General features: G+C 41.6%; 1 protein-coding gene across 4 annotated transcripts in view; it reads right to left on the bottom strand.

Annotated features, from left to right (window-relative positions):
* Positions 1 to 962: 962 nt before the first annotated feature.
* The window catches only part of ALDH18A1 (aldehyde dehydrogenase 18 family member A1), a 103,139-nt gene continuing 77,160 nt past the window's right edge, over positions 963 to 26,941 (bottom strand). Inside the window, exons 1-18 of one of the 4 annotated variants that reach the window (XM_063435178.1) lie at positions 19,506 to 19,623; positions 15,680 to 15,777; positions 14,940 to 15,157; positions 13,772 to 13,921; positions 13,230 to 13,334; positions 11,361 to 11,519; positions 10,644 to 10,734; positions 10,363 to 10,487; positions 6,971 to 7,115; positions 5,904 to 5,977; positions 5,499 to 5,598; positions 5,074 to 5,294; positions 4,384 to 4,521; positions 4,077 to 4,272; positions 3,632 to 3,753; positions 3,184 to 3,370; positions 2,413 to 2,508; positions 963 to 2,176 (exon numbers count right to left, since the gene is read on the bottom strand). In XM_063435178.1, the coding sequence (XP_063291248.1) occupies positions 1,995 to 2,176; positions 2,413 to 2,508; positions 3,184 to 3,370; positions 3,632 to 3,753; positions 4,077 to 4,272; positions 4,384 to 4,521; positions 5,074 to 5,294; positions 5,499 to 5,598; positions 5,904 to 5,977; positions 6,971 to 7,115; positions 10,363 to 10,487; positions 10,644 to 10,734; positions 11,361 to 11,519; positions 13,230 to 13,334; positions 13,772 to 13,921; positions 14,940 to 15,157; positions 15,680 to 15,776 (2,406 nt within the window). In that variant the 5' untranslated portion in view covers position 15,777; positions 19,506 to 19,623 and the 3' untranslated portion in view covers positions 963 to 1,994. Of the gene's footprint in view, positions 2,177 to 2,412; positions 2,509 to 3,183; positions 3,371 to 3,631; positions 3,754 to 4,076; positions 4,273 to 4,383; positions 4,522 to 5,073; positions 5,295 to 5,498; positions 5,599 to 5,903; positions 5,978 to 6,970; positions 7,116 to 10,362; positions 10,488 to 10,643; positions 10,735 to 11,360; positions 11,520 to 13,229; positions 13,335 to 13,771; positions 13,922 to 14,939; positions 15,158 to 15,679; positions 15,778 to 16,219; positions 16,282 to 19,505; positions 19,624 to 26,941 lie in introns of those variants that run through there. The other 3 variants (XM_063435177.1, XM_063435176.1, XM_063435179.1) reach the window with 3 other exon arrangements.

Genomic DNA, 26,941 nt, shown 5'->3' on the forward strand with positions numbered 1-26,941 from the left:
ATGCATTTAGGTATTATCCTCACTCTCCAAATAGGAAAATGTCCTAATGTGAACAACATAGTTCACTTCTATCAACTCTGCTTGCTATTAGAGAACACATGGTATTAGTATTGGGTTTTACTTGGCTGTCAGCTTAATTATAGATGTTATACAAATTAGCCAAAACAAATCATTTATAAACCACTCAATTTTAAGTCTTGCTTAGTGTGTCACCTACAGAACCAACCCCACAATGGTATTATTTCCTCTTAATACACAGTTTACTGGTGTTTGAGTGTGTGAAACATAAACATCCCTTTGCTACCCTGGTTTAGATGTATGTGCCAGTTTACCCTTATTAGTGAATACGCGTTTTATTTCCTCCGTGTTCTTGTATACATAACATATGTACATCTGCATGCTGTGTCATTTTCTCGCTAAAAGTTTGCTGAAAGCTCATGTTACATTACCTACTGTTTAATAGTCAAGGACAAAAATATGTTCTACAAAATTTATTGAAAATAAATATTCAATCTTAATAATTCCATTAAAAATATGCAGGGAGAACTTCACTATACATATTACAATTTAGAAATTTATACTGAAAATATTTTAAGTGGAAAATGCTGAAATGGTATTTTCAAAAGTGTGGATGAAAGTGATAAATATATATATATATATATATATATATATATATATATATTTTTTTTATGGATTATGAACTAACCAGTGTGTTATAATTTAAAGACTGACTTTCCAAATATCAGGGCTAGGGATGAGCTTGGAAAATTCTCTCTGCACTACTGTGTAGAGCAGCGGTGCCCAAAAAGTAGATCCCCAGATGTTTTAAAAACTACAGTTTACATGATGCCTTGCCATTCTAAAGGCATGCAAAGAATCATGGGAGTTGCAGTTCTACACCATCTGGAGATTTACCTTTTGGACACCACTGCATTTAAACAGAATTTAGCAAGACATACAAATAGAGAACAGGTCTGACATTTGTGTTGAGTTATAAATCAACTGTTTAATTTTACAGCTGAAGATTTCCTGCAGAATGTTTAGTTTTATGTTCTACACAAAGTGAGTCCTTGTTTCCAAAAGCAAGTACAAATTTTCATATTATATATATATATACGGCCAAGAAAAATGGAAAATAAAAAAAACAAAAAATATTACTTTCTTAGAAAAGGCATTTAATCTCACAGCTACAAGATTCTCTTTTGGAAGGTCAATACTTGTAGCAAACATTATTTTATGTACCAGCTGATTTAAATGTCAACTGTCATCACATTTTGACGTAAACGTTTATTTCATTTAACAAAATTTAATATATTTTTAAATGATGTGAATTTCTCTCAAAAAGTTTTTTTTTTTTTTTTAACAATGTGAAATTCTCTCAAAAAGATCAACATACTTTTTTAATTTTTTTTTTTTTTTTTAAGTCTGGCTGAGTAGTCGTGTTGGGCCAGGCTCTACTGTTATCTGACCAACTGCTGCTCAACCGAACTTATCCGCTGATGCAATTGCTCTGTGTGAAACTGCAGCATTAGGCAAGTTAGGCTGAGCAGCAGTTGATCAGATAATAGTAGAGTCTGACCCAACATCGTTGCTCAGTCAGATAAAGAAAAATCAACATACATCATTTTAAAAATATCATTAAGTTTCATTAAACATAATAGATGCAACAGATGCAGAGTCTACTTTTTGGCCACCCCTGACAATAATTGATATCATGATCATACAGTGTGAATAGTTCTTTGGACTGTAAAGTCAAAACACCTGTACAACCTGCAAGTTTTAAGGATAAATCAACACTGATTTACATTGTGTTCTGGATTTCACCACAGTTCTGCTAAGGTGCATGATCACCATTTCCTCCCCGTGTTTAATATTGGAAGGGAACAGCCGTACATTTGTCAAATTTCCAGAGGAATAACCGTTTGTTAATTTTTGCTACTAAAAAGGTCTTCATTTAGAGAGTTAAATACTTGGAGTATCAGTTACAGTTGAGTTTAGCTGATGTTTCTATGTGGAACAGGGAGGTTTTCATGTAGGTACTTCATACTGCCTTGTTCTGAAAAGTCAGAGACCACATGGTTGTCTCCTCGCAATAGCCACTTAGTGGTCAGAAGTCCCTCTATGCCTACAGGCCCGCGTGCGTGGATCCTAGCAGTACTGATACCAACCTCAGCTCCTGTAATAAGGAGGGAAAAAAATGTGTTAGCCATATATACATAATGAGTGAAATTCGTTATTATAATCAATTATTAAAAGGACTAGGTTTAAAAAAAAAAAAAAAAAGGAACAGTTTTAAATAAAGAAAAAACACAGGACAACAAAGGACAACAGCAAACTGGTCAGTTGTAAGGAAATGTTCGTATAGGATATGGTGACTATTATATATTGCATTGTGTTACTATAAAAATTTACCAAGTCCAAAGCGGTATCCATCCGAAAACCGGGTACTTGTGTTCCAAAACACACAAGCACTGTCAACGTGCTGAAGAAAATATTCGGCTGTTACTTCTGAAATTAAAAAAATGAAAATGAATGCAATCAGCTTAGGAAAAAGAAAGAATTACCAATCAGCATGGTCCAATGAAATGTCTCAATTCTGGAATGTTTAGTATAGAACTAAGGTTTGTTTTAGAGTTATTGCTGCTCTTTGTCTTCTACACAAGCCACCGTTTCTAATAAAAGTCAAATATCTAGGGTGTTAAAGTTTAGGCATTTCTGCTGTAAATGCTCAAGTCATGAATGGTTTTATGCACGTCTCATTTAAAATCCCAATGAATATTTATTTACCTAGAAAACTAAATTGGCACTGAGACATACATTTCAATCTGCCTGAGATTGTCGAGAGATACACTCTGGGCAGCAGTGGCTATTTGCAGCTAATTTCCTTAATTCAGCCTTTCTCCCTTTAGTAAAATGTTGGAGAGGAGCGGGGAGACAATATGAAACCCCCTCCTTGTGGAGAATGTTAGAAATTGTCCTGTTTGTAAATGACAACACTCCACTGTAACTGCAAGAGATTGGAGAGGAAATTCAGGGCAATGTAAAAAAACAGTTAACCGCAGGTCATCGTTGACTTGGTTCTAATAAGCAAAGAAAAACAAATTTTGCTTTAAAATGATAATTTCCGTAAGAATACCAAAGAGCTTTAAAAATCATTTTCACCTAATTGAAATGAAGCCTTACCATTATCTGTAATTATAGCATCGGTATGAGAGCTTCCGTATTTATGAATGTGGTCAATGGCATCTTGGACACCATCTACTACTTCAATGCAGCACTCGAGATCTCCGTATTCAGTGCGCAGAGATTTCACCTCTGATGGGCTAAAGGTCAAATAAGATGCGAATTTAGGACCAGCGTGGATTTTTACCTATGAAGTAAAAAGCAAAACGTGTGAAACTGCCTGTTACATTTCCAAACTCATGTAGATCATTAGCATAACCCAATGCAAGTTATTTCTCCAAAACAAATATGAATGCAATCCATGTATAACTAAAGTGACACATGTAACTATCAAGGTAAGTATAGACACTATCACAAGGTAATATTCTGGTAGAGGTACGTGTGAAATAGAAAAGGGAACATAAAAGTCAATCCAATGTAATTTCATTAGCAAAATTCTTTAGAGTACCTGCTCAACTCTCAACATATCGATGATCTGGTCAAACAATGGTGTCCTCAATATGTCTCTGTGAATCAGCAGTGTTTCCATTGCATTGCACGCTGCAGGATATTCACACTTTGAATCTCTCACTAAAAAAAAAAAAATATATATATATTTTTAAAATCATATGTAGATTAGGCAACTCTACAAAATACTGTTGCAATAAAAATCACTACCATTTTCTCTGATTCTCAAGGCATTACAAACATTTAAATGTTATATTTACACCTAATGTTAAATTTTTTTTTTAAATATTTTTTTTTTTTAAACAAGGAGTCAAACAAATGTATGCTAATTAAACGTGGAATAATATTATCTAGGCTTACACAATAGACGCCATATACTCTATTTTTCTAGTTCCCAAAGAAAGCAAAGACCATATCAAAGCTATATATTCATATCCCAAACTTACCAATTCTTGTAACTTTATCCACGCTAGCTTCGGAGTCCACATAAACATGACAAATTCCTTCACTGTGTCCCATCACAGGAATTCCTTTAGCAGCTTTCTGGATGTCCCTGACCAGCTGAGATGAGCCCCGTGGAATGATAAGATCTATTAGCTTATTAAGACGGCACAAATCCTCCACTTCTTCTCTGGTGTTTACCTGTAATAAGAATCAGCAGAATCAATTAAAATCTAGCAAAAATTTACTGGAAGACCCTGAATGCCACAAACTCAGGGTCTCGAAACTCAGGGTCTCAAAAAGGGTACTTACAAGCTGCACTGCATCCTTTACACCATGAAGAGCCAATGCTTCCTGAGTAAGACGGTATAGAGTCTGGTTGCTGTTAGATGCCTCTTTTCCTCCTTTAAGGAGCAAGCCATTGCCACTTGAAATAGCCAGTGCTGAAACCTAAAATCAGAATGCAGGACAAAGAGGAGAACATGAAGGTCAGATATGCATATTCAGAAAAGCAAAAGACAGTGGCTGAGAATCACGGATGATGATCTCAACCAATCCAATGCTTCCCCATAGGAAAGCTTTGGAGGGCTAGTGTTCTATGCCCCTCTATAACAATCAGAGATACTTTAGCTATTTGCATCTCTATGAGAAGTGTGCAGCGTCATCATGAGGTTACCGAATGTCAGCCATGCAAATACTGCAGGACTGCACCAGGAAAAGTCTCTATTGGCTGTGTTATTGACAGTCAATAGAGGTGTCCCTAGAAAAGGTAGTACTTACATTGCAGAAACTGCAGGGACAGTCTCTGCATCAGAAATATTACAATTATCTGGTGCTTAGACTATTCCTTTAAATTGGTAACCAAACAAAACATTATACTTTTACAACAAACGTAAGGCATCAAGTAAAACCTCAGCTATTGGGCTGTGTAGGTCATTCCTAACAATATTTCCATAATACATTATGAAATGAACAAACTAGTTCGATTGTGCATTACCATACCTGGGGGAGACAATCTGGTCGCGACTCAAAAATAACCAGCAGAACACCGATGGGTACAGTCACCTGCTCCAACTCCAATTCTTTGGCAATTCTTGTTCTACGAAGGACACGTCCAACACTGTCCTGTGAGGAGGCAGCAATTTGCCTCAGTCCAATGGCTAGGCTGTTTAACTTGGCTGTCGACAAGCTTAAGCGTTTCAGCAGAGGAGGAGCCAATCTTCCTAAAATGTATTATTCAAATCTAAGTCTTTTCGGGCACAACAAAGGACACTGAGCTATTAATACGGTGTTACAGTAAGCCGAATAGAAGCACATTTTACTGTTAAGTTACCAGACACTTTGTCAGAATAAATCAATGTCTTCTGGATTAGGAATTGTAAACATATTTTAAAACAATAACAAAAATAGAACTAAAGTTTAAATACCTTTCTCCTCTGCCTCTTCCATATCCTTTTTGTTAGCTGTAAGAATCTCATCACGGTTATCAGTCAGAAGGTCAGCAAGATGATAAATGATCTCGGCTCTCTACCAAAAAATAAATGAAAATTACTAACAGTTTTAAAAGTTCAAATCCTGAAGTTTTAAAAATTGCTATAAAATCATAGTGTGTTCCTGAAATACAAACCGTGCATATTATCTACACACGGTCAATATAGGGGAAAGTGTGGCTATGGCTGCATAAACAAAGTGGTTTAAATAAATGGCAGAGAACAGAGCATGAAATGATCTTTACACTAAAACGACTTCACTAAAGTTGTATTGGTGCTTAGAATGTCCCATTAAGAGGGATTAAGGCAGATGTATCATTGCTAGTGACAAAAATAATCTACCTGCTCTGGCTGCAATGCTGCCAGGCTCCTGCCACCAGAGCGGGCCATTTCTGCTTGTTGTTCCACTGTGGGACCTGGAGAACACAAGAACAAAAGAGTCTAATCCAAATATATTGCATGATGATCATATATCAGCTTCCCTACAGCTGCCTGCTACCCGATCAGTGCAATGGTTCTTGAGGTTACAGCTTAACACAGATAGTGCTCCATTAGAGATTATGCATTAGTTTACACATATAGTGCACGTTTTATATGTGCACTATATTTCTAAAGTAAAACATCATGAATTAGTCCCTCTACCTGTTGGAAACTACATGTAAGTCACATAGAGGCATATACAGAGATGGGTCAAGAGAGAAACGAGAAAAAAAAAACAATTCGTGGAGGATAGAGAGAAATAAAAAAATGGAGAGATAAGAGAATAAAAAAAATAATAATAATATATAAAACAGAAAACAACAAGATTTTGGAAATAGTTGAGGCAGGATAAATAAACTTTGCCCAGTAGCCTTATTGTTTACTGTTATTGACATAATTCCAAGTGTTGCATCTGTAATAGTATGTTTTAAGTCTTAGGATTTAATAGACAGTCTATTGTAATACCCATACTGGTAGGATGGTTAATGTTCCCACCGACTTCCTTTGTTATAACTTTATTTTCTTTACTTATACTTGGACAGGCGAAGTTATCTTCAAACTGCACCAAGTCACCAAGGAACAAAAATATATATTTACCAAAATATTCCGATATGTTCTGGTATGGCAAACTGTACTCCATGGAAAGAAGATTGGCATACCTTATTGCCATGAGTATTTTAATTTGAAATCCACTCATTAGAAAGTGTGCTCTAAATATCAAGGGGTGGCCTTACCCCACTGAAAGGTGAAAAAAGGCAGGTGTGAAGAATGGAACGATGTAACCTCTGAATCAATGGTGGGATCTGGCTACACAATGTAAGGTACACAATTCTAGGACGTTTTGCCAGGAATATGCTTGTGGAACCCCTACACAAAACAAAGACCGTTCTTTTTAAAAAATAAAATTCGCTACCTTAATAAAATCTTACCAGCAGGTTTGACTTCTGAAAAAAAGGTACCAACTTTCTTTCCCTCAACAATGTCAGTAATCACATGACCAGATATCTTGGGGTGAGTGCCATTAGCAATAACAACTGAGGTACCTCCCTGCAGGGCCCATAGAGCAGCTTTCACCTGTTTAAAAAGGAAAGACAATCAATAAAGACAAAGAATTTTTTTTAACATGGAATTTGAAGAAAAGAGACAATATTACCATAAAATAATTACATTTCCCATTGTTTAATTCTATTTTTAACTTTGTGATTACTATAATTATAGTTTCAGGTGAATTGAAATAGAGGCCTAAACCTTAAAGGATCACTATAGTGACAAATATATATTCCTGTTGCTATAGCTGTAAAAAACTAGTTTAGGTGGGCGGACCCCCTGTCAGCTAAGTTAAAGATGATTTTACTCAACTTTTTCCAGCGCCGCGCTGACTCCTTGCGGCTGGCCAGCCTCCGCTCTGCCTCTTTGGCAGAGATCAAACTTGATGATTTCAGCCAAACCAATGCTTTCCTGTAGAAAAGCATTGGGAGACTATTGCACATACGTGGCAAAGTGCAGCACTAATCAGCATCTATTTACATTTTGCAGCACTGACCCAGGAAGCATATCTAGTGGCCCTCTGAGTTACTGCCACTAGAGGTGTTACGTTTTCTCTGAAAAGGCAGTGTTGGCGGGCGGGGCCTGGACAGCATGGCGGCTGGACGTGCCTCATGAGAGCTCTGAGCTCAAACTCTGTAATTCAGCCTGATTATAGCTACCCAGCCAGCCAAAAAAGCCACAAATCGGGACATACCTGCTTCTGGGGCCAGCCGAGGATCCCGGATTTACTGCCTGCGGGTGCACGGCACATCCGACGGAGCTGGTGGGAGTGAGGCCTAGCAAGGTCACCGGACGGGTGGAGCGGCCGATCCCCCGCTCTGAGAGACCGCCACTGTGCCCTCCCAAGTTTGCCTCTCAGCCCTGTCCCCCCCCCCCCCCATGGACCGACGGGGGTCATCCAGGTCCACCCTGGCTCTTTTCTCACACGACAGAGTCTCTCACCGACCTACTCCACTAATCTGCAGCCCAGCAGATGCACACAAAATGGCGGCTCGGAACAAACAACGGGAACCAGACACCCAGAGCTCTGAGATGGCACCTCTCACTCCCGAGCAGATTACGCAGAGGAGACTGGATGAGATCTTCGACCGCTTCTGGGCCACGCTGGCCGCACGCCAAACTGCTGCAGCTCCCCAACGCCGAAAGGATAACATGGAGGTTGAAAGTCGGGTGGTGAGTGGGCCCCCTCTGATCACTCATGCCTCCACAGCATACAAACCTCCTGGCAGGAGATCGCCCAGGCCAAAGGCCACCAGGGGCAGAGCCCCAAGGCATCACCCACACCGGTGGAGGATCGCCTGCAATGAGCGGCAGTTTACCACCAAGACTCCCCGCTTGCCCCTAGCAAGGGAGGACTGAAACCCTAGGAGCCCCCATGTCCGCGGTGAGAGGATACAGGCCAGCCAGCCGGCCTGGGGCGGGAAGGATACCCAACAGAACCACCAGAGTGCTGCAGCCTCGGTGAGAGCAAGCAGAAACCTCCGAGCTGTGCCCAGTCAAGGCATTGGGTGAAGTAACTATGATAAAGGGACTGTCTGACACCAGTTTGCCGAACATTCCAGCAGATGACCAGACTTTAACTGTTTAGCATACCTACCTGTTTATTCACGTAACTCAACTCATGTTTCCTATCAATAATTAAGCATTTGTTATCCTCTCACTTTACTAAACTTGCCTAACACCAGACCTAACAGAGTGGCGCAAACACTAATGGAGGGTTAAACTCTTCTTGCTGGTTTCTCCCCAGATTGCTTAAATTCTTCTATCTTAAAGCTAAGTAAGCCTGACATGTACTGTTTGTATATACCTAAAATTATTTTTAGCCCCAACATGCTTATAAGTTGAGCTTATCGATATAGCATATCACTCAAATCTTTCTGTACATCCAGCAAACATGCTCTCAACAGTTAACACTACACAACATCCTGTTACCTCAGCTTGTTTAACATGTTAACCTACTTACTGTGTCTTTAATGCTTATATATCACATTAGCGTCACCTCGCTTATTAATCTTTGAAATACACACTTGCATCTGTAAACTCTTATAAAAATTTAAAATGTGCCTGACTAGCAAAAACCACGACATGTACCGCATCTTGATACCGCTGTTGTGGCGCTCCAAGGCTGTTTGTAATTTTTTTTTTGTGCACAACAAAAAAAAAAAAAAAGAAAAAAAAAAAAAAAAGAAAAGGCAGTGTTTACACTAAAACGTTTGCAGTGACATACTATACACAGCAGAACAACTACATTAAGCTGCATTTGTTCTGGTGACTATAGTGTCCCTTTTAAAGTTAATGTAATCACAGCCACACATTAAGCACTAACTGATGGCATTGCTAAACGTGACTGACAAAGATGGAGCCATTCATTACAGGTTTAAACTTAATTTTAAGCTAAAAGCAATACTTGTTTATTCAGTTCTGTTAGAAAGTCAGGAATGGATCAAAATTCCGAATGTGTTCAATAATAGTTGATTGAGTAATTGCAAGTCTGGGCAGCTGCAGTGCTATCGCTTTTGCTGGGCTCCAAGTACCAGCATGCTGAGACTGAGACAACTGCTCTCAAGTCAAACCATTTCCTTTATATACAGTCTTCTCTGACCACTTTATAATGTCTCTCATTCAGTTTACGCTATCGCCAGTCATCATGGAGCAGGAATCAAATGTTTGCATAGGCAAACAAACATTGTCCCTACATAACAATCTGCAACCACACCCAGGGTTTAACGTGATTATGGCAGATAATGAGTGGCTGTCATAACCTAACTTAAAGAGGGAATGAAAAAGAAAAAAAAAAGTGATCTATTTTTGTTTACTATCACCAAGCAAAATGTATTTCTAAATTTACCAAGCTCATTAGCAAGTGTGGAAATGTTAATCACATTCAGCTACAGAAGCCATTGCTATATCAGCACATTAATAAAATCAATAATTAGACTCGTGCCTGGATACATTAAAGGTAAATGCCCCACTCCCTATGAATGAAAGGGAAAGGAAGAGGCAGACGGGTGGGAGTTCTAAATGAAAGGGTTAGCAGGATTTATTAGAAACTGTACTGGATCATAGTAAATTAGGTGGAGCCATCCCATTTGAAAAACCCATGCATCTGACTAGAGATGACTCATCTGTCACAGAGGCTCTGTAATAAGGTGATAAACTCTGAGCCACTGAAACTAATCAAACCTATTCTCCTGTATTATCATAAGTGCTAAACCAACAATTTCAGGTGCCAACTGTGACCTGAATACACTCCATTCAGAAAAGTTTTAATTACCTTTGCCTCCATTCCTCCCATGCCAACTCTTGATTTGGTCCCAAATGTTACCGACTGTTGGTCCCCAGGGTAGAAAATATCTATTAGTTTGGCATCATCTGAGCCAGGAGGGCTGTCAAAAAGTCCTGGAAAGACAGAGATGACAAGGAATACTTTAAAATTCAGGAAAACAACCAGTTTGTATATGGAAATCAAAAAGAAGTTAGAAAAATGAAACGCAGCATACATTTATTTATGGGAGACAAAGGAGGTCCAAGACAAAAACATATATATATTTATACCTTCCACATCAGACAGAACAATTATTAAATCTGCTTTCATCTCAACGGCGAGTCGGGCAGCCAGGCTGTCATTATCCTTAATGCTAATTACCTAGCCAAAAAAATAAATAAAGGCAGTATTATAAATTATTAATAAGTATTATAAATAAAGTAAAGAAAGATTTCACAAAGCTGTATTAAATTGGGATTTGATGTTAGCAATAGCGAAAGAGAAATGCAAGCATCCTGCTAGGCTGCACTCAACCAGCAAAAAGCAGCAGAAGAAATGAAATCGGAAATACATATTCTGTTCAGATAACCAGAAAGAGAGAATGAATGGGTGATCCATTATGTACTTCACAAAACCAATAATTAACAGTTTAGATAAGGTGACATCCAATTAGATTATTTAAGGTCAAGCATAGTAAGAAACCGTATATGAGAGAGAGGCTGATACTGGAGCGGAGTAAGACAGGTTGTTAAGGAAGAGAGATAGTCTGAAAGGTCTAAAGACAGTCTGAAAGGTAATTAATCATATTATATATGAAACTTCAGAATGATAAGATTGCTCCTATCCTTACATTATGTTTGAAAACCACTTTACCTAGTGAAGTAAAAGGCATGCAATGTTAAAATGACTTCATGCCAGACCATGCAAATCCAAAGCAATGCCTGCTGCAAGCACAACGGCTATGCTCTAAACATCTGCATCCAAACCCACAGGAATACTTCACCCACATTTACCCCCTGCAGATCACTGTTAGGCTCAGGAGGAGGAACAACAGCATCATTGGTGTTGATGATGGGAACAATGTTCATTCGCAGGAGCTCATGCAGTGTTCCATTTAAATTCCGTCTCTTCTGCTCATCATGGAAATCCAAGTTTGTGACTAAAATCTAACATAGGAAAAAAAAAAAGGTGAACAGTAACAATTAAACTTCGATAAATATTGATATATCAATATGTCAAATATTGAACAGTTAATTGTTGATATATATTGATTTTTCTTTTCTAGTGGAGTACAACATCCCCACCCTGTTGGAGGGGACCTTAAAAGGCAGTTTCTACCTGCCGATATGATTTTGCTCATGAAACACTGTACTGTATTTGGTTTTTGCTATAATAACCTTTTTAAAATCTAGCCATGCTACAACAGTTATATAAATGCCCTTGATTTGCATCTTACTACTGTAAAACTATAAAATAATAATGAATAATTCTAGACGTACTGGCCCTCACTAAATCTACAGATTTAAGCACACTACGTTAAAGAGAACCTATAGTGTTAGGAATACAAAGTTTTATTCCTAACACTATGGTGCATTCTGGTCCTACTCGCCCCCCACTGTGGCACATAAAGGGTTAAAAACACTTTAAAAAAATAAAATTTAAAAAAATGTGCCCGATTCCAATGCTGATGTCCCTCGGCGCTGGGTTGGCACTCCGCCTCCTCATATGTCAGATGGGGGAAATAATGCACACGTGTAGCAAGCGCATTAAGCTTTTCCCATAGGAAAGCATTGCATTTCTCTCAAAAACTGATATGTTTTCCACTGCAGGACTAAGGTGGTCATTGCACACAGACCACTTCAAGGAGCTGATGTGGTCTGGGTGCCTCTTTAAGCCCTACGCTGTCCAATTGTGGCAGCAAAGGCTAGCTTGTTCTTTAGCTGAAATACTAGAACACCTTGTCATGGCAGACAAGCTCACATTTTAATGTCCATTTACAGGTACTAAAAACATCTGTTCTTTATATGTGTATAAGGCTTTGAATACCACCTTAAGACTGCTAGACGTGTACCCAAAGTTTCGTAATAGGAAAGCACAAACTGTCTTTATGGACCTACAGAGGCCCTTCAGAGGTTTGGACATCAACAATTTTATACTGTAATGATTCTTAAAACACATCAATCACCTTGCTGCTTTAGCCCATGGTACTAGTAAAACATTACATAATCCCTGGATATTTTATTGAGTAATAAATAAAACAGAATATATATATTTTTTAGTCAAACTCTCTTTAGTTTTCATCACCTATTCCATAACTGTCTCATTCATATTTCTTCCTCTTCCTGTTCCAAAATAGCTTATGACACTGGATTTTACAATTATGTTATTTCTTAATATATACACATCTAAAAGGGTGTATTATACTGCTCTGGTTTGAAAATAAAGAATCCATACTGGGGAAAATAGTCACGCTATGTGCTAATGGCAAGCTTCAGAAAGATATTTTCCCACACGGTGCATATTATTAATGGCACCATGCCAATGCTACGAGGTTATGAAGGACACAATATGTCTGTCACTTGGGCAACAGGGTCCATTAAGGTGAACTGAGATGGATGTGATGGCAAAATAAATATCAAATAGTTTAGATACCACAGATCTAATCTCTCTGCGGCCGATAAAGGCCAATTAAAGCACCCTTCAGATCAGCAACAAACTGCATGGACAGGCGAAAAGCCAGCAAGGGTAAGGTCTGCAAGAAATAGTGCAAGTGCATCATTTTATGTTATCAGGAATTTACAGCTGCATGGAAATAATTTACCTTTCAACCAGTTGTGTTCAATTTAAAAAATATATAATAAATTATTAAATCTTACCTGAGCTGCACAGATACTGTATTGTGTAAACATAGCCTCGTAAAGAGCCATAAGTCCACTCTGACCAGCAGCAGCACAAGCCCGTGCTTCCAGTACAGGAACTTGCTGAGAATGATGATAGATTAAACGACAGATTTAAGTTACAAATCAGCAACAATGCACAAAAAATATTGTGTGCAGAAGATAATCAACCTGTAGGCCTCCAGCTGCCTGGAGCATCCGTCAGCCTTCCTTAGCTGAAAATCTTAGAAGCACTGGTTCCTAAACACTAGGAGGCCACTACCTTTGGCCCACAGCCCTCAGCGTACACATATTGATGTGCTCTTGCCTTCAAAGGAAATTGCATCCCCACAGTCGACCAATGGAAATGTGTCAATATCAGGCTCCCTTTATGCGAGACAGGTCTCTTCCTCAAACTTTAAAGGTTTAGTGCCATGTATGATGGAGAAGTCATCTGGTCCCCTCTCTAAAAAGGCTGTGCACTCCTACTAAACACCTCTTTTTAATGACTACTCCCAGTCTACAGACAGGACTGCACTTACCATATCTTTCAGCTGATTTTGCCCAGAATGCAACGCTTGTCTCACGCTCTGGGATAAAAGAATTTCATGACGGAGACGCTGCTTTCCAAAAGCCACGGCACCACTGGTAACAATCATCATTTCTCGACCCTGGTTCTGTAGTACTGACACCTGCAGATTAAACATTCCATCTTAAATAGAGCACAGCTGAAATATACAACCTTGCATTCTGTGACAGTAGTCACCATCACTGGGAGCAGACCAAAACTTTATATTGGGTCCCTGGACTACGCCTATGCCCAAGTCATCCTGTGGCCATTATAGGTGCAGGGTGTGTATATGTATATGTGTATTGTTCATTGTTTTGTGTGCTCTTCTGCCCTGCTGATGCATGCTGCCAACAAGGTGGATTTGGCTATGGAGCCTTTAGAGCGCCCTCTGTTGATAGCAACAGCTATATGCACTACCTTAATAGCAAGGCTTGTTAATTTGCATTTTCGGGTAGATCGGTCGGAGTACAGGAGCTCCGTCCCACATTCTGTGCAAATAGTCATTAATTCATTTTGTACAGGTAATTGGAAGATTACTCCAAGCACCATGACTAAAGTGTTTTGAAGTAGTCATGGAGTCCGTATGTGCAGCGTTTGAAATCAAATGTTGCGCATACACAGATATTTAGGCTAGTTGCCACAGGTTTAACTCCAGCTAAGTAGTGCCATTAACCCCCAATCAATGACTGGCAGAAAAAGTACCCGGCTTCAACAGTTCTGCAGAAGTTGGATGCTGGTCAGCAGTCATGCCAGGAGGCTCAGTGCCTAGATGGATCCAGGTAAGTAGCAAACCATTGCTAAACAATTTGTCCCCTTGACCAGTGCCAGAATCAACCTGTGATGACCATGACCCATGCCATGGTGCTATAATGGTTATGATACTTTGAGTAATCCTTTAAGAAATAATAAATAAATAACAGAAAATTCTGTGTTTAGGAATATACGGTCATTTCACTTATGTATTGACTTGGGGGCTATATAGAGTTTGGCACCCATGTTCGATTAGACTACTACAACCATCAACATTCTCTACCAGTCTGTGGCTCAATAACTGTAGGAGTTGTAGTTCTACAGCTGGGATGTGCAGTGTGACATCCCGGACTTACAATACAAAATTATTTAACGTTATCTTCACATACCTGCTCTACAATTGATGCCAACCTTCCGAGTGCAAGTCCACACTCATCTCCCCGAGTCACAACAGCACTTCCCAGCTTTACCACAATGCGCTTGGCATGTTTTAGCTCACTACGGTGGGCAAATGGTTTACCATGCGAGCGAATAAGGGGCATAGTAATAAACGGAATATTGCTCCATTGCCGAGCATTCTGAGAAATCAGGCCAGAGGTAGGAATATCTATGACACAGATAGAAATATATAATGCAGTTAGTAAATGCAATATTTTGACCAAAAAGTAGCAACCCAGCCCAGCAGTTGGGAACTACAACTACTATGATGCTCTGCACTATTAACAAGCAGTCTGTTACTTTTGTAACACATTGAATCTAGTCATTGGTACAAAGTTGCTACTTTTGTAGCCTGTGGAGTTTCCTAGTGGTAGGGCGTATATTTATGGTACAATTCGAGCAGTCTTTTAACTTTCACTTAGATCACTGATTTTGCACATTTACACGTTATTTAGGTAGATATATATAACATTTTTGCTAATAAAGTTAATTATCTCATATTTATTTTTATTTAAGAGGTAATCTTAGTGAAGCTGGTTGGCTTTCCTAGTTTGAAGCCAACAATCCTCACTATCTATTTTCATTGTTTAATTCCTAGGGTTACGCCCTGTCTTACCTCTGTAACCCTTGTCTAACCCCTTGTCTAGGTTTTCCTATCCTGGGGGTAATTCTTCCATATGTAAATACTTACACTGCATATTAGATGGGGATGCTGTGGTCCGTAATCGTGATAAAAGGCATCGTCCCCGGGAGCCCATACGGCAACTGAGAGCAGCTCGACACAGCATTCTGTTTCAGACAAAAAAGTGTAAAATAACTATAATAATACTGACACACCCTAACGTGTTCTAAAGTTCTAGTAAAACTGTAACAAACACATTAGCCCTTACACCAATTAACAATAAATCTTGGAGATACAGCCAATTTGTTTTTTTTTTCATTTATATGGCAAGTTTAATTAATGTACTATCGACAGAAAAGTGGCCTGGAGGAAGAATATGATGACTGTACAAATTACCATGTTGGTTCTAAAGACATTTATATATTGCACAAAAAAAACCTTCCCAAACAAAACCATAATTTAAGTCATTACATTATACAGTGAAGGTGTTTTCACTGCAAATTTGTAATCAGTGTTTCATTTTTTATTTTATTTTTAAACGTTACAGAATGCCGTAAAAGATTATTTTCTTTCTCTTAGCAAATTAGTTCTCAATGTTTTGTCACTGACCTTTTCATAAATATAATGAAGGAAAAGGAAGCACTGTATCAGAGAGCACCTTGGAGCAGCACAGACTACAGAAGGAATGTTCATGGATATTAAATTCTATCCTCAAAACATGCTACTCGAATGCTGATTCGCTGCATCCAGAGAAAAGCAGCCAATAAGAGCTTGAGAACAGCTACATTTGGAGAGGCATACACAGGAGCTGATGAAATCACAGCATGGATTGCAGGGTAAATCACGAGTAAAGTAAACAAAGAGCAATTGAATATTTAAACATTTTTTTCAAAAAGAACATTAAGCACGCTACAAAAAGGGGTCTATAAACACTCATCTTGACAATTGCCTAATAATGAAACGGCATATATACATACTAACACTCAAAATATAGAAATATGGATTGATGTACAGTTACAAATTGTTCACATTTTCACCCTTTAGGATAAAGAAATGTGTGCACGTGTGAAGTACTTGAAAAATGAAAGGAATGCAGCTGCCCTGCTGTCACATAACTGCAACTCCTATTATTCTGAGGGCTAAAAACAGCTGGCTTACCATCAAATTATGAAATAATAATATCATCAGACGACTTGCACAATTCACAGTTGCAATGAGCAAGATAAGCCTTATTGACACTTCGTAGGTGCATTAACACTGATAGTATAAGCATTTAAAGGCTTCAGCTAATATAAAAAGGCTTTTCTACCACTTAGTAGGTATCCCACCCTCATCAAATGCATAATATCGTTTTCATATTTAGGTGGGGGGTGGGGGGAGGTTATTAGCTATAGAACAAGTTTCTGCAGCTACTGTAAGTCCTCCAAATACTCACTTTTTTTGCACACATTTTCTCGTTTGTGCTTGACATTTGCAATCAGTAGCATCTCTATCAAAAGGCTTGCGGACAAATCATGCATGCGCGCAAATCGCAATCATAACCTTATCAACAAGCTGTGTTTGCTTTAACTGATGTCTATTAATATTTACCAATTTGAACTAATGTTCACTGAAAAGTAAAGAAATGACAAGCGCCAATATCAATAGACACTCTCACTTCCAATTCCACTTAATTGTTCAAAGGGAGACAGGTAGCAAACTCTCCAAGCTGTCAGACAGAGTTTTATAAAAGTCAGACAGAAGCATTACACCTAAAGCATTTCACTAAGCTGAATATATTCATGTGTAGTGCCCACGTGTGAAATTGCAGGGTATTATTTATGCTGCAATCCTATTCTCATGAATGCAGGGTTCCAGTTTTATGGTGGGTATGAACTCAAACATATGGGTGCATTTTTGTGGCAGGATTGAGTGAACGCAAGGGTGCATTTTGCAACAGGTCCATGTGCACTAATGCAGGGGTGCATTTTTGCGACGGGTCTGTATGCATGAACACTTGAGTACAGTTTTGCTGCAAGCATGTCTGTGTGCATGAAAGCAGGGGTGTATTAAGTGGCCCTATGGCAATAAACTTCCCTGACACCTAATCTCTCCCGCTTAAAAATGGGATTGCAAATATGTATATGGGCCAAAAACTATCCCACAGTTCCTGAATAAATGCCCTATTAAACCACAGACATTATCATTATTAGTTCACCCCTACAAATGGCTACTCTCTAACTCCCATCCAGACAACTAATACAGTATAGAAGAAAAAAATAAAAGGTCTTATCCACCAGAATTCTCTTTAATATCCTATTATGCACCTCTTCCTTCTCAGACTTCACAATCTATAAAACAAGGAACACACCTCACCCCAACATCACTGAGCCCCTTCTCTAATACCTCAGTCATATAGTTCCTCCACGTCACTATCTGTCTGTTTCATGTCACCCTAGAGATGAGCCACAACATGCCCACCTCCTGTCACTCCCACCCCTCAAACCAGCACCTGCCCCCTACCCGTCAGCACCTACCACAAGCTGCCCCCTACCCGTCAGCACCTACCACAAGCTGCCCCCTACCCGTCAGCACCTACCACAAGCTGCCCCCTACCCGTCAGCACCTACCACAAGCTGCCCTCTACCCGTCAGCACCTACCACAAGCTGCCCTCTACCCGTCAGCACCTACCACAAGCTGCCCCCTACCCGTCAGCACCTACCACAAGCTGCCCCCTACCCGTCAGCACCTACCACAAGCTGCCCCCTACCCGTCAGCACCTACCACAAGCTGCCCCCTACCCGTCAGCACCTACCACAAGCTGCCCCCTACCCATCAGCACCTACCACAAGCTGCCCCCTACCCGTCAGCACCTACCACAAGCTGCCCCCTACCCGTCAGCACCTACCACAAGCTGCCCCCTACCCGTCAGCACCTACCACAAGCTGCCCCCTACCCGTCAGCACCTACCACAAGCTGCCCCCTACCTGTCAGCACCTACCACAAGCTGCCCCCTACCTGTCAGCACCTACCACAAGCTGCCCCTACCACAAGTTGCCTCCTTCCTGCCACCACCTGCCCCCCTTCCTGTTACAATCACAATCTGTCTCTTTCGTATCACCCTACCCCTCAAACCATCACCTACCCCCTCCCCGCCTGTCACCCGCCAGCCACTATCTGCCCCCTCCCCGCCTGTCACCCGCCAGCCACTATCTGCCCCCTCCCCGCCTGTCACCCCCCAGCCACTATCTGCCCCCTCCCCGCCTGTCACCCCCCAGCCACTATCTGCCCCCTCCCCGCCTGTCACCCCCCAGCCACTATCTGCCCCCTCCCCGCCTGTCACCCCCCAGCCACTATCTGCCCCCTCCCCGCCTGTCACCCCCCAGCCACTATCTGCCCCCTCCCCGCCTATCACCCCCCAGCCACTATCTGCCCCCTCCCCACCTGTCACCCGCCAGCCACTATCTGCCCCCTCCCCACCTGTCACCCGCCAGCCACTATCTGCCCCCTCCCCGCCTGTCACCCGCCAGCCACTATCTGCCCCCTCCCCGCCTGTCACCCCCCAGCCACTATCTGCCCCCTTCCTGTCACCCCCCAAGCCACTGTCACCCCGCCAAGCCACTGTCACCCCCCCCAAGCCACTGTCACCCCCCAGCCACTGTCACCCCCCAGCCACTGTCACCCCCCAGCCACTGTCACCCCCCAGCCACTGTCACCCCCCAGCCACTATCTGCCCCCTCTCCACCTGTCACCCCCAGCCACTATCTGCCCCCTTCCTGTCACCCCCAGCCACTATCTGCCCCCTTCCTGTCACCCCCAGCCACTATCTGCCCCCTTCCAATCATCTCAGCAATCTCCATATTTACCCACTGCACCCTCCGTGTTACTCCAAGCCAGCCATGACCCCCTCCTCACCTCTCGCCTGGTCTCTCTGCCGCCGAGATGAAGCCGATCCGGCTATTCCCAGAGAGTCCGTAAGAACGTGGCGTAGCTCTTCCGCACACACAGTGACGTATTAAGGCAATACAGCGCAGCTTAGTACGCTATTTACGGATCCATAACAACAACCACATAGCGGTGAGGACTCACTTTTGCGTAGCCGCGTTCTGAGAATGTCCGTAAGTTTCCACGTGGCGTGCTTGATGTACGTGGATACTGGGAGGACCTTACTGTGCCGTCTTTGTCAGTGATGGGCAGAGATACCTGTCAATAAATCTCACTTCCACAAAACACCTAAAATGTCACATATACAAAATACCACCACTAACTCTACTCAGAGATATTCATTATTTTCTGAATTGTTGGGAATTTATTGTGAATTTCAAATTTAAGGCCAAAATAGAGGAACTGAATTCATGGCTCACTTGGTGAATTTTTCCAGTTTGACTACCTTGGCCTAATATTCATCTTGTGGTTTATTCGCTTAATTCTAAATTGTAGCACGCTGAAATCGAAATGGAAAAATATACAGGGTTATTTGCTAAAGTGAGAATTATTATTATTATTTACAAAGTGCCAACATATTCCGCAGAGCTGTACAATAGGTGGACTAGTAAACGTGTTTGCGACAAGACGAATCGGACGCACAATTCAAAGTGATTTGCAAGTTTACAGTCAAAATATTTAAATTTAAAAAAAATCTGAAAAAAGTCAGTTATTCTTTCAATTCAACTACTCTGGCCTTAAATTTGAAATTCATTTTGAATTCACCTCAAATTCTCACTTTATTGAATAACCCTGTGAGACTGAAATAGAAAAGCAGTAACCAAAGGTGTGCATGCCATGTAAAATTACAGTGTGCGTCTAGATAAATTGGACATATCAAGTTTTTACAAATACAAATTTTTGCACTAATGAACAGACGTATGCATAAATAGTCATAATTTTTCTTTGTTGAAACCCTCTTAAAAGTGTCCTTAGACAAGGAATAAGGAGGAAGATTTGACTCTATGTTAGGGTCTGCCACGTCAAACCCAACACACCCCTTGCGCACACCTATGGCTGTGATTGTAGCTAAAGTGGAGAACTTTGCTGAATAAGCTATTTTAGCCTTAAAGGAACACTCTGGGCACCATAACAACTTCATTAAAGTGAGTGCTGGCTCACTTTAAGGGATTAACCCCTTAAGGACACAACCTCTGGAATAAAAGGGAATCATGACGGAATATATCCGTCATCTGTCCTTAAGGGGTTAAACCATTCTCGAATGGTTTATCCCCAAAGTCTGTGTTCCAGTGCCAAATCTTCCTGCCTCTCTGTCTTTTTTTTTCTCTTCAAAATCGGAAACCTTTTGAAGAATCGGGCAGCAGCTGTGCTGATGGGCTAAGAGTGGTTAGGTGACGCTTTCAGCCAATCAGTGACTCCCCATTCATAAAACTGGCTTGAAAAGAAACGTTCCTTTTTCAAGCCAGTTTTATGAATGATGAGTCACTGATTGGCTGAGAGCGTCAGGGGACTGCTCTCAGCCAATCAGCGGCACTGCTGCCCGATTCTTCAAGAGCCTTCCGGTTTCCCGAGTTTGAGAAAAAGAAAGGACAGAGAAAAACGTAGATTCGGTGCTGGAACACAGACTTTAGGGTTAAACCACTCAAGAACAGTTTTACCCCTTAAGGTGAGCCAGTTCCAGACACCTCATGGCACCATAACATCTTTATTTATATGAAGTGGTTATGGTGTCTGAACTGTTGCATTAATCTTGAAATTCAGATTTAAATTCACAACAAATCTTAATTTAGTAAATAATATTTTTTAAAATCCAAGGAAATCTTTTGCTTATTCAATAAATACATTTTTCACTAAACAGGTGGCAACCCCTTTACTAAGACTAGACTGGGCTACCCTGTTAACAATGCCATGGTTCTTACCGATGGAGTGGGGGCTGCTATGAGGCCCCCTCCCTCCCTCCCCCTGTAATCCCCTCCTTCACCCCCTTTCCTGCTTATCTCTATTTCAAAACCCTTACTTACCCCTCTCTCTTTTCTTTCACTATTTCTATTCTTATCGTAAGATATATTGGCACATGTAACAATAAAACCATACAAAATGCAACCAACTTGTATTTCGAAAGGATATGGGCCTATGCTCAATTACACAAATAGATACTGATTTTTAAGCGTTTAAGATACCGATATATTAGATACGCATTTTGATACCTGGAAATGATGAGGCATGTTCTATCGACCAAAGCTTTGCCTGTATGGTACTTTGTTACATCTTTATGTTATATTTGTTTCTCATTTTATATTATAAATTAAAATACCAGGGAGAACGGGTACTCAGCTTGATCCTGTTTATGGTACACATTGTAGGATACATTGATACAGTAACAGTCTTGGATGTGTTAATCCATGGCTCTTAATAGATTGATGGGAATGCGGGATACACAATGTAACAATGCTTTAAAAATGTATTGATGTGTCATACTTTTGTTGTACTGTTCTACCTTGAAATAAAAAAAAGAATAAAAAAAAACAAAAAAAACAATGCCATGGTTCTATTGGTTCCTGCAGATATCCCAATGACTGTTTAGACATTAAAGGACCACTATGGCTACCCAGACCACTTCAGCTCAATGAAGTGGTCTGGTTGCCAGGTCCCCCAAGTTTTAACCCTGCAGCTGAAAACATAGCAGTTTCTCTTACACTGCAGGGTTAATCCAGCCTCTAGGGGCTGTACACTGAGTAAATTGCACTCATTTGACGCTGGACATCCTCATGGGCCTCCAGCGTCAAAAAAGATCCCCATAGGAAAGCACTGAGTAATGATTTCCTATGGGCAGGTTTGAAGGCGCGCACGCCTCTGGCCGCGCATGCGCATTCGGCTTCACTCGGGAGCTGCCGTTGGCGGGGGAGGAGAGGTCACCAGCGCCGAGGGAGCCCGGCACTGGATTAAAGTAAGTGGCTGAAGGGGTTTTAACCCCTTCAGTGCCGAGGGAGGGGGGCACTCCAAGAGCCTATAGTGCCAGGAAAACGAGTTTGTTTTCCTGGCACTACAGGATCCCTTTAATGTTGACCAATTTATAAATTATAGTCTGGGGCTGATGTGAAGCTGGACTGCAGCCAGTGGGAGAGAACAGTGGACAGGTAGGCTGAAACTAGAAAAGAGCATTTATTTGTAGAGCTGACTTTTAAAGCTGAGAAAATAAATGAACAATTCCTATAAATCCTTGCCAACAAACAGGAATATTATGACAGGGTAAAAAGGGTTTAGGGGGTTTATTGTATAATATATTATTAATATGTACTGAAAATGTACTGTATATAATGAAATATATACATACTGACTATTGTTACAGCATGATAAAATGACTTCAGTAGGTTACCTCTATATTTCTATTGTTTGTTAAAATGTTACCTAAGTTAAACGGACACTATAGGCATCAAAACAACTTTAGCTTAATGAAGTAGGTTTTGTGTATAGGTCATGCCTCTTAAGTCACTGCTCATTTCTCTACCATTTAGGAGTTAAATAACCTTTGTTTCTGTTTATGCCACTCTAGCTACACCCCCATTGCATGTAACTCACACAGCTTGCATAAAAACTTGTTGGTTTTTTTTCAATCAGATGTTAATTTGCTTTAGAATATTTGATCTACTGCTCTGTAAATTGAACTTTAATTACACACACAGGAGGCTCCTTCAGGGTCTAGGAGGCCATTAACAGAGCAGGAGAAATAAAATTCTAAATTAAACAGACTGTGCAATAGTGTAAACATTAGATAACTGTTTGCAGGAAGTGCTTAGGAAGACTGTGCAAGTCACATGCAGGGAGGTGATGTGGAATTATTAAAAATCTTTATTGTACTTGTATTGAATTATTGTACTAACTCCATTTTAACTTTATACTGTGACTTCGTCCTCCATTTTGTCCTCCTAACCTGACTTCTTCAATCCTCCATTTTGTCCTCATGACTTAACTTGTTCATTTTAAAACTACATTACGTGACTGAACTTCTCAACCCAATTAATACAGTAGACAAAGACCGTGTTTCCTTCAAGGACAAGTACCAGGAGGTGCTGGCTACTCCTTAAGACTTGCCGGCTACTCCTTAAGAGCTTGTAAGATAGTACAGTTTGAAGGCCACAGAACACAGTAGTAATGAAATGTTCTATTCATAAGAGACCTTGCACCTGGACATAAAGCCTGATATCACTGACCGTGTAAAATGACGCTTAGGACCCCCTTGTCCCCCACCCGTGTCCAGAATAATCCCACCTCTGATGGGTGGGCACGGGACTAACCTCTTAATTTTACTAACCAATAGGTAAGACACTAACTCCGTCACTTAACAATTAATCCAATTGATGATGTTTATTTGCTGATATTCTAATAATCAATGATGACGCAAAATGCCTCTTAAAAGGGCCTGCGCGCCCGCTTTTTCTTCACTTGCCAATAAACTTTCTCGAAGTTATTTTAACCTGAACCTCGTGTGTCAGACTTAATTACTTCAGCGTATATACGCAATTTAATTTTATTGATTTGGACAGGAACAGATAGACTTTGAACATTTTGGTTTACTTTCAAAAAGTACCATAACAACTTGGCGCCCAACGTGGGGCATCGGGCTATGTCCGGCCGGTGAGCCGTCCTAAGGAAGACAAGGGTGGACGGAGGAATCCAGGGGGAAGGAAGGGAGATTGATCACCTCCAGATACACGGTAGAGACTTCTGCAGAGCCACCGGTACGTTCCGGCCCCTTTGATTGACCCGTCCACGTGTCTGTGACTGCTTCCCGGGAGGACATCAAAGACAGGTAATATCTTGCCCGGTGTCTCGTTACTCACTTGTTTACCTGCATTTTAGTCTATCTGTTGCCTGGGTGTGTTTGAATCGTTTGCCTGTTTCCCCATTTTGAGATAAAGGGGGGGTGGACCTGCAGGGGATTTGCCTGGGGTTCTGTCTTGCTTGTTTTCCCCTTTTTGGGATAAAGGGGGGTGGACCTGAGGGGACTTGCCTGGGTCTTCAGTGTGTGTGTCTATCTGTTTGTATTTTACCTCTTTTGGGATAAAGGGGGGTGGACCTGCGGATTCGTTCCTGGGGGTCTTCTGTTGCCTGTTTTACCTCTTTTAGGAACCACGGTGTTGTGGTTGTAAGGAAAAAGGGGGGTTGACCTGCGGATGCGTTCCTGGGGGTCTTCTTTGCCTGTTTACCTCTTTTAGGAGCCTCGTGGCTGTGGCTGTAAGGAAAAAGGGGGGTGACCTGCGGATGCGTTCCTGGGGGTCTCTGTTGCCTGTTTCACCTCTTTTAGGAACCACGGTATTGTGGTTGTAAGGAAAAAGGGGGGTTGACCTGCGGATGCGTTCCTGGGGGTCTTCTTTACCTGTTTACCTCTTTTAGGAGCCTCGTGGCTGTGGCTGTAAGGAAAAAGAGGGGTGTTGGAACTGTGGATTTTGTGTAGACTCATAATTTCCTGTGATCCTTCTTGTGTCACTTTGAGAGCCTAGCTAGCTTCTTTGTGCACATGGTATTTCTGTTTATTTGTGAGGGGGGCTTAGTCTTGTGGCAGAGGATTTTGTTTCCTGGGGGGATTCAAGTAGGCATTGCTTGTTTTCCGCATCACGTGGTAGTGAGACTTATAAGTGGGTTTTATAGGGGCACTACGGGAGTGAGGATAGACGTGGCCACATTCTTGTGGACTGCAGAGTAGAGAGAGGCTGACGGAACTCGGACCGGTGTCAGTTGTTTTCCGTGGCCGCTGGTAGTGAGACTTACGAAAGTCGTTCTCCGAGCGGAGACACTACGGGGTTGAGGGAGGTGACTTTGGAGTAAGCACACGAGTAAAGGAAAGGGATTATTGTTGATTTCATTTGAACTGTGATGCATGCACTGTATTTCAATTGTATTGTTGTCTTGTTTGTCTAATTAGGAGTCTCATGAACTCCTGTGTCTGTCTCTAAGGATTTTCCTTGTCTTTCATCTTTCTATACTTCCTATATTATTATACTATCCACTCCCATTCCTCTTAAAAAGAGAAGTGATTGGTCACACACTTCTCACTTCGCTCCAATCCGTGTCTACCACCCCGGGTAGGCGGATTCAGTGACTAGTCTACGTTTTGGGAAGACGCACCTGAGAAAATCCCACGATTCTCGGGTGGCAGTCGAGCATTGTAGACGTTCTTGTTCAGTTTTCCCTCTCTCTCTCTATATCTAGGACGCTGGTATAGGGGTAAAGGGATTATGGGACAGGATTTAAGCAAGCCCAGTAAGGGCTGGTTAGCATGTGATTTAGTCGAAGACAGAGAGGGTGAGGAAATGGTTAAAGGTGTTGAAAAAATTGCAAAAGTATGTAGAATTGCTGTACCGACATGTGGAAGATTGCAACCAGAAAGTTGGCGTAGGTTACTGACAGAAAAGAAAGGCAAGCTTACAGATAATGGTTTATTAAAGACTGCTGAAGCATGGTATAGAGTAGCGAAGGCTATTCAGCTAGAAGGTTGGGTTGAGGAAGAGATAAATCACAAAGGTGTGAAATTGTTTGTGTATCATAATAATTGTGTTGCTGGGGTCTATCCTCAGCCAGCGCCCAAAACCGGCGCCCAGGGAATGTCTATCCCCAAGGTTCAGTCAGCAATAAGTGATAGCCAGCTGACTATGTTCCCCACTCCCAATACCCATCCCATCACCTCCCCTGTCTGCCCGGTCCTGAATTCTGATGGATCTTTCTTTTCCCCTGCCCCATCTTTAACATTCCCATCATCCTCATCCATCCCTACGCTACCCGCTATACCTTCCCCTAACACTTCATCTGCCATTCCTGCCCTACATTCTCTCTCTGTTCATGACCCCCTCCCTTCTTCTTCTACCCAACTAACCATCTCCTCCGCCCTTGCCCCGGCTCCTCCCTCTACACCCACCCCTACCAATCCCTCTCCGTTCCCTCCCATCTCCACCCCAGCTCAATACCCCACCTCCTTCCCCTCCCCAGCCTGGCCCTACCCCTTCCCATATCCCATGGCCCTGCCCTATCCCGGATATCCACTCCCCACTCCCCAAGCCACGCCCCAGGTTCCGGTCATGCCCAGTCCGGCACAGTCTGCCCCGGATGTGCCCTCTTCCAACATGGCCGCCACTTCTTCCCTTAACCCTAATGTAGTACCTTTTCCGACCACCAATATGGCGGCCCCCAGTTCGGCCCTGATGCCGGTAATCCCCGGTGACTACCTATCCCCAGGTAATGACTCACTAGCCACCCCTGCATCTGGGGCTCGTTCCCAACCACCGATCCTTTCACCTCATTCGGGCCCTGCACCACGTAAAAGAGCCAATATTATAGAATTCGATGATGACGAGATGGACAGGGTGTCCCATGTCTCATCGGAGCTTGCCGCGGGAGCCCCAACTCACCGT

This window comes from Pelobates fuscus, chromosome 10 (genome assembly GCF_036172605.1).
Source record: "Pelobates fuscus isolate aPelFus1 chromosome 10, aPelFus1.pri, whole genome shotgun sequence".
Lineage (NCBI taxonomy): Eukaryota > Metazoa > Chordata > Amphibia > Anura > Pelobatidae > Pelobates > Pelobates fuscus.